Source organism: Crocuta crocuta, unplaced genomic scaffold (assembly GCF_008692635.1).
Source record: "Crocuta crocuta isolate KB4526 unplaced genomic scaffold, BGI_CrCroc_1.0 scaffold695, whole genome shotgun sequence".
Lineage (NCBI taxonomy): Eukaryota > Metazoa > Chordata > Mammalia > Carnivora > Hyaenidae > Crocuta > Crocuta crocuta.
In genome coordinates this window covers 1060562-1068980 of record NW_027528855.1, presented here as the reverse complement: position 1 = coordinate 1068980, position 8419 = coordinate 1060562, and the positions used below count along the sequence as shown (strand labels likewise).

The 8419-nt window shown below is 44.0% G+C and overlaps 1 protein-coding gene across 1 annotated transcript in view; it reads right to left on the bottom strand.

Annotated features, from left to right (window-relative positions):
- The window catches only part of AFF2 (ALF transcription elongation factor 2), a 299562-nt gene that overhangs the window by 171448 nt on the left and 119695 nt on the right, over positions 1 to 8419 (bottom strand). The window contains exon 2 of the mRNA XM_077756047.1: positions 5697 to 5741. Coding sequence (XP_077612173.1) covers positions 5697 to 5741 — 45 coding nt within the window. The remainder of the gene's footprint in view (positions 1 to 5696; positions 5742 to 8419) is intronic.

The window sequence follows — 8419 nt, the reverse complement described above, 5'->3', positions numbered from 1 at the left end:
CCAATCCCACTAGCACAGCGGGGACGATAAGACTGGTTCTCAAATAACAGTTGGAAGCTATTACTTCTTTCAGATAAGCCTACCCTACCCTGCTTTTTGGCAAACCAATACACTATTTCATTACCCTCTCTGTACACCCAAGATACAGAAAGTAGGTGTAAATTCTACACGTGGCTTAAATTCTCACCTGCTTTCATTCAATTCAACAGAAAATAATAAATCACCATATTCACAAAAAGAAACAGGTTGTCAGAAAACAGACTGATTTTTATAGCACACCTAAAATATATAGGGACTCATATATTGACGCGGTTATTTTAAAGGGGCTACTCACTCCCCGGACGGCTAAATGCTGAGTTGCTAAGTTACTGGTATTTGACATCATCTCTTCCCTGACATGTCGCACGTTTGACAGGTTCCCATGATTCCCTGGGCCAGTCACCTCGTTACTCACGTTACTCATTTTCCCAATGACGTCTGTATAATCATTTAAAATTCACATCATACACTAGTTGCAAACCCCTAGATTCCACATGAAAATATTTAAACTGCTTGACAAGCTCTAAGTGCATTTGGAAGCACACTGGATGGCTTACCTACACTGTTCACGTAATAGTTGTTATAATTATATTTAGCATCTTTCTTCTGGGTTGGTTTGTGTTTGAGGAAAGAGAAAATGATTACTGGGAGGCAAATAATGGCTAATATCTCTTATGGGCTAATTTGCTCCCATGAATAGCTCACCTCACATATGCATGCTACGTATTAAGTCCATTAGTGCTTTGAATTAGCTTCAGAAAAGGTAATACTCCACATAATTTACCCAGTCAAGGGCACTTTCACCTGCTGACAAATTTACATATTTCCCAATGTCATTAGGTAAGAACTAGTCATCAGAATAGCAGAGGGTGTGATCATTAGTTAGTTCATTTATTTGACTCCATCGATGTTAACATTAATTATAGTCTAAATTATATTTAGCAATTGTTGTCTTTCTTGGATGGAACACTACATTACTATTTCAAGAAACTATAATTTTAAAAGTCCACACTAGAATAGGATAGATGTCTTTTGAAACATTCTGGAAGGATTAGTATTTAAGGCAGCTATACAGAAAGTAGTTTGCATGATTCCAATTTGAACATTATTTATAAATTAATTTGACAGGATATAAAATCAATTGCCTAATTATTGGTTAAATTTATCAAAGAAATTCTACTGAAAGGTGCTTGATTATGGTGCATAGTTATGATAATATAATCAAATTTCCTTTCAGACATAATTGAGCAATTTTGTTCCCTGATCCATTTGTTTCTCATTCTGAAGATGGGCTTCTTCATTTGTTTCTCCTTTCAAAGTAAAAAATAGCAAGTGCTGTACACGGTCATCCTGTAATTATTTGGTAAGATCTTTCCATGTTAAAACTGTACAGTTAAACACAGATCTAATACGCGGAATTGCCATAATTTAGAATGCTGTAAACAGATCATGCCGTAATCCAAAGAGGTACCCGTGTCGGTGTTTACCAACCTGATCCATATGGCAGGGAGAAATCTGTAAGATGGTACAGTTTATCATATCAAGTTCCCTAAATCTTAGCTAGCAAATTCAGCATTCCTCATAAACAGTGAATTACCCTTACAGATGTTAGACTATGAAATTATCAGCTACTGAAGGTACTTTGCTAGGAAACACAATCTGTTTGGCGTCAAATCTAAGAGAAGTGCTCTATTTGCATTTTTGACTCGAGAAAGGATTTAATTGATAGTTTGTTGATATTTTTAAGTAAATTCTTGCAAGGGATAAATAAATCACGCTACTGCAAAACAAATAATCATTGAGCATCCATCCTTGGCTAGCAGCATTTAGTGCATGCTGCTCTCCTTGGCTTAACTCTTCCAGAAATGATTACTCCAGGACCCATAAAACCCTGCGGAGCTCAGAAAAGAAGCTGCTACCGCTGCCCATATTATTACATATGAGCAGCTTAGGAGTCCCTCATATGAAAGATGAATTCTAACTGCAAAACACCACCACCAGGGCCAGAGTTATTGTTCTTTTTCATTTCTGTTTGGACTCGAGGGTAGCTTGATTCTAAAGAGAAAATGGCATGGCTCAAGCAGGGATGCAGTCTGGGCTGTGTGGTGCAGATTGTTGCCTTTACGTTTCTGATTTATAAAATTTATAATATGCAATAATATACTTGTCAAGGAGCAAAGACAAGTGAATTTATACAGCTTGTTTTGTGGGAGGAGGGAGGTTAGAGGAAAGGTGCTGTCGGCTGGTGAATTCTGGTCTGTTTGAAAAACTACTTAAAATTATGTTGGCATAATTGAATTCGCACAACTTACGTAACCAATAGAGGCTGAGATGAATCGGTGGCCGATGCCATCACCATGTTAATCATAAAGGAGGCGGGGGCTCGTGAAGTCAGAATGGATTAGAGCCCACCAACAGGAACAGAACAAATGGATAGGTTCTACTCATTCCTGTTCTGCAAAATGTGACTAATAATGGAATCTTTCAGGACTGTTGTGAAACTACACAACACAACGTGCTCAAGTGCTCTGCCTGGAAGGGGCACATTACTATTATTTTGTATTAGTGGCAAGGGTTTGTTATTATTATTATTTTATTATTTGAAGTGCGATTTGAACATCTCAACAATGGTAGAAAGAAAGGATGAATTCCTGAGACCTGCTCAAATTATACTGGCTTGTTGGTATTCTTAAAGTTGCTAGAACTAAGTCAGCCAGCATCTGGGGCAGGTTTTTTGTTGTGGTTGTTGTTTTTTAATCCAGAGATTCTTCCTGTAGGTCTGTGATGGGGTGGTTGACAGTTTGGTGAAGTGCAAAACACAGACCATAGACCATGTTCTATTTCTGCTTTCCGCCGCACACTGGCTTCACCCTTGCTGCAGTTCATTTGTAACCTCTCCGGGCCTCAATTTCCTGAAATAATTAGGGCCTGCACCACATTTCCTATGATCAAAAATAAGACAATGGGGTTCAAGTGCTTTCAAAGGTAGTCATGTGCTATAGAAACCTAAGGTCATCCTATCTGGTCGAGTCAGCCCCGGAGGACCAGAGGAGGTGGGCTACAGGACAGCATAGAGCCAGGCGCACTAAGGAAGAGAAGTGGAAGGCATTGGTCTGAAGGAGAGCCAAGGCCATTATCAGAGAATGGCGGTGAGAGGAACTTTCAAAGGGAGCCAAATGGTTTGAATTTGAAACGGCGTTTTGGGAAAGGAGGCTAAAAGTAAATGCATTAGGGAAAGGTATTTCCATTGCCTGGGGACTGAGGGGCTGAGAGAGGCCAATTGTGTTGTAGTTGGTTAATAAAAGAAGTCTGTCAGGCTAAAGGGGAAACGGCGGGGATCAGTGAGGTAGGGAAGTTGGGGGAGCAAACAGAGATCTCCATGTTTCCCATGCAAACCGTGGGCACACTTTAGAGATTCTCTTCACTGCAGGTGGGTGGTGGGGTGGGAGGGGGAGGAATTCACTCCCACCCCCGGTTGCCATTTGAAGATATCGAAAAGCCACACAGCTAGAGAGAGTGATGGAATCAGTGCTTCCCACTCCTGGGCTAGACTCTTCGTCCACACAGCTGCACCTCAGTGAGGGGAGAACATGACCTTGCTCTTGGCTCAGTTTGTCTGAAAAGCACTGAGAGTGTCAGGGAGAGGCAGAGAGAAAGAGAAAGAGAAAAGGTACCCCCCGAGAAGGACGCAGATGGACAGCAAGGGGACATAGAGTGTCTCAAACAAACAGGAACATGAACCTAGGACAATAAAAATGGCCAGCCAGCACTCTGTCGTGCCACATAGTGTGATCTGTACAAATTGAAGAATTAGTCATAAAACTTGGGACACAGACTTCAAAACGCTTATTTTTATTCTAAGCGTAGTGAATGANGATGTTTCCCTAGATTCTATCTCAAGAACAGAAGGACTTTTGTTACTTCCTTAAAGGGTGCTGTCTCTTATGAGCTTATTAAGGCAACCTGCTTCTTTTCTTTCCATGTTGAAGCAACATTCTGTTGTTCTCTCTAAGTGGCTCCTTCAGCCTCTGCCAGGTGTTCGTTCCCCCTGCTCCCCTCGCTCGGGCGCTGTGTGAGCCACACGGGCACCCGGGCCGGGCTGCCCTTAAGGAGAGATTCCAACTGCGGCAAATTAGGCAGTGATGCTGAGATGGGTCCGACATTCCTTTGGGAGCTATGAAAAGACCGCTGACTTCAGTTGGGAAAGCAAGACTGCCGTAGAGACGCGAGGAAGAGAGGTCACTTGCTGTGTTACCTTTCTTTAAGGAGGGCAAGGATTTGGCGTATCTGACCCATCTCCACCCAATGAAAGGAGCAAGCGGCCAGGTTACCAGCGTGCAGCACATTGGTGGATTTCTCAATAGCTGCCCACTCTCCATCCTGAACCTTGGACCCCAGGGAGAGAGGGCTGAGGGGTTCCTGAGCTCATACACAAGTAGCCAGTATATCCCCTATTCAGATAGTCTTATGTCTAATCAGAGTAAGAGGACTTGTGCCTTTAATAGCCAGTGACAACGCTCTTGGGCTGAAAAGGGTGTGCGAATATCCACAACAGGTGAAATCAGGTGGTCGGTGAACTTGATGATAAACAGCTTTCTCCTCTTTATTACTCCTTTGGCTGTACTGTCACAGGGTTGGCTTGGACCACTGGGCTGCTGAGAAGGCACTTACACAGGGAGTCTCAGGCAGAGTTGGGGGCGACATTCTCACTTTGGAAAGTGAGGAAAGGGGGTGCAGAATTCTCAATGGCACACGGATTGTTTTCTTTCCTCAGAGGAAAGCCTGCGTGGTTTTCTCATGGCCACACGGATCATCATTTATCATAATAATGAGCATTTATATACCACTTGGCAGCTTATAAAGGAATCAGGGCAGGTATTATTATCCTCTTTCACAGACGAGGAATGGAGATTCAGAAAGATGGAGTTCTCTGTCCAGTTCACAGAGTGACAAACAGTAGAGCCGGTCCTGGAGCTCATGGCCACGACTCCGGTTTTTCATATAACATATTGCCTGGTTATGATGCTAACAGCCAGAGACAGGAGGCGTGGTTTGCAGACTGGGCTCTGGAGTTTCCTCTGGTTTAATCATCTACTTTGGGAGGGGTCACTGCCACCTTTTGCAACTATGTGCTGCCTCCATGCCATTCTTAATGCACGCATCCCCTCCATCAATAACATTTCCTACAAGCTGCCTTCACTCTCAAGTCTCTCCTCCTCGCCGCCCCTCCACCCTCCGGCATCTTGCCCCCTCATCATAGGTCACAACCCCATAACCATGTTCCACCCACAAAGGAGCTGGAGGTGGCAGTGAAGTTGAGACTTGAGGTCCCACAGAGCAGAAAGCCCAAGATTTAGAGGAGGCTGCTTGAACAGGGAGAGTTTCCTGAAGAAGGTGGGGAAAATCAAAAGAAAGACCCAGAAAGGCATGAGAATGAAACAGAAGCTTGGTGAGACAAGACTAGCTTGGCTGGGGATGGGGGTTGGGGGATGGACGACAGGAGAGAACTGAACCAGGAGATACATGGGAGCAGAGGGGTCTTCAAAGTGGAACGTGAAGATTCTGTATCCGGATACCCCCAGAAACAGCAGAGTAAACAGTTAAGCAGATAGATTGGTTCATTATTAAAAGGCACAGAAATAAAGGTTTAAACTCACCCGTAAGATTTCTTCGACACAGCTTGGATCACTGGGAAGGCTTACCTGAAATAAAATAAAAAACAAACAAACAAACCTTAAGCATGATCTAGCTCTTCTCAGAGAAGCTCGTTGTACAATATTTTACAGCACAGGCAAAACTGTAAAGAGAGTAAAAGCAAAAAGTATCTGCTAGTGGCCAATTTTGTTTTACGTTCATGAAACAGTCAGACCACAGTGCAAGGTGCGGAAAGAGAATGACTCATTCTGCCACTGATTTCCTGTGGGATGCTGGGCTCTCTTCCCCCAGCGCACCCAGGCTTTACTTTCCTCATCCCTCCAAAGAAGGGGCTCGACTTCCCTATCTTTAAGGCCTATTTGAGGTGCTGACAGAGTTTAATATATTATTCATAATTACAGACTTTTAAAGATGAGGCCCATAGGAAACACCTCTATGATTGAATTAAGTTCTCTTTTAATTTCGGGGTCCAACGGATGCCTACAATTCTTCTCCAAAACACTAAGGTTAAAACTCCTGTGTAAACTGCACACTTGCCTTGGCACTCAAAATCTCACAAACATACAGGGGCGCATGGGTGGCTCAGTTGGTTGAGCTCCTACTTTGGCTCAGGTCATGATCTCACAGTGCGTGGGTTCGAGCCCCGCGGCGGGCTCCGTGCTGACTGCCAGCTCAGAGCCTGGAGCCTGCTTCAGATCCTGTGTCTCCCTCTCTCTCTCTCCCCGTCCCCTGCTTGTGCTCTCTCTCTGTCTCTCAAAAAATGAATAAATCTTAAAAATTAAAAAAAAAATCTCACACACACACAAAGTGAATCCCATGAGCCGTCTTTTCAAGTGTGACATCTTCCCAATCAATCGAACTTCAGCCAACTAGCTGAAATGGACTGACTGGCGGAAATGGACTGACGGCTTCCTGCACATCCGGCACCTGTCTCTCTCCTCCACGGGCTCCATAGTCAGTGAAAGCAAGAAGTCCAACACCAAAGTGAGACACAAGCTGTAAAGCAGTGTCTGACAGGGGACTCAGGCATGGGACAACCACCCGGGGAAAGGTCTGCTGGGCATGACGTCAATCGTGTGAGTTATCAGCACCCCCCCCCCCAAACATCTCTCTCTCCTTCAACCTTCACCCTCTCTGGGACTGCCATTTTTCACCTTCCACTTCCCTCCAGTTCTGGGAGGAGGAGAACATTTGGTTGCTTTAATTCACTGCCTTGGAAGGTGAAAGGTCAGTCCTGTGAAGACGGCACTGCCACAGAGGCTATATGCCCCGACCTCTTTCAGGGGCAATTAAGTGACAGCCTCCTAGTTAGTCCGATAGACTAAAGTATGAGCATAACCGTGTTTGGGGAAAACGGAAAATATATGGCTCCAGTGTCCCTCAACCTTATAAAAATACATGCTACAACCATCAGCAAACCTTAATTTAGCATGAAAGTCATTACTGCACATGCATTAATTTCAACCTTTATTTATTGAATTCTTTCTTCACGTAAAGGCCTTTGCTTCAGGAGCATGAAACCCCTACTGGGGGAGGCAGGCTGAGAAGGAGTCACCAATAATGAGGGGGCCGTCCATCATCTAGGATGTTACACTGGTTATGCTGAAGGAATTATTGCCTGTGTCTCCTTTTGCCCTGACCAACGTCCCAGTTTGGAGGGCAAATCACACAGGTACCCTTCTCAGAACAATGATATTCTAGTACTGGGTAGAGACAACAGTAGAAGGAAAGACTAAAAAAGTGGGCCAGGCACACTTTCTAAAGGACCTTCACTGTGGGTTTCCAATAGGGAACCACAGGTGGGTTGGCTCAGGACAGTTCATTCATTCATTCACGCAACACAAATTTTTGAGGGCCAGAGACTGTGCCTCCGGGCTTATGAAAAGTAAAAGGAGAGACAGTTACCTCCCTCCTGGTGTTCACAGACTCAGGAGGAAGGGGGATATGAGGAATCACAGAGTTAACTGCCACTGTAACTGCGGTTAAGTGCTACAGAGGCCATCCCACAGACACTAGGTGTGCAAAATGAAAGCTCCCATGTCCAAATAAGTGCGGGAAATGCTGCAATCCACCCCCCGTGTGGAAATCCACCATGTGAATGAAAGGCTCTGAGACACCTGTCTAACTGGTTTAATGCAACACGTTCCCAACCTTCTTGATCATTGAATTCCTGGGTTTTTAGTTTTCGTGATTTGTGTTTCCCAATCGGTGATTACTAGCATTCGATAAAATGAGTGTTGAGAGATGCTGGTCTAACATACCACAGGATTCCAGAACTCAAGTGATTAGTCTTAACAGCAAATACAATCTCACTCCGTTGCTCAGTGCTCCAGCAACTGTATTTTCCAAGGCAACCCTTGAACTTCTAACAAATAAACTCTGATAAAGGTCAACATGATGATAGCAGAATTAAATCTTCACTATCACTGTTGCATCATATCTGTGTGTGCCATCTGGGCTAAACATGTATGTCCTGCTCTCATAAAGAGGGCTTTGCTCTCTTCCTGCCCCCACCCCCAAACATAGTATTAATTTGTAAAGTACAGAGAAACAAATAGCAATACACAGACTTAGCACGGACACTTGCCCACGGGTTTATAAAGAGCTGGGTGGGAGCTTTGGCCCCACCACTTGGGTAGGGCCCCTCTGAGTTCCAGTTTTCCCAACTGTACAATAAAGTAGAGTAAAATAAAATCACCATAATAATAACACACACTCCTTTAAA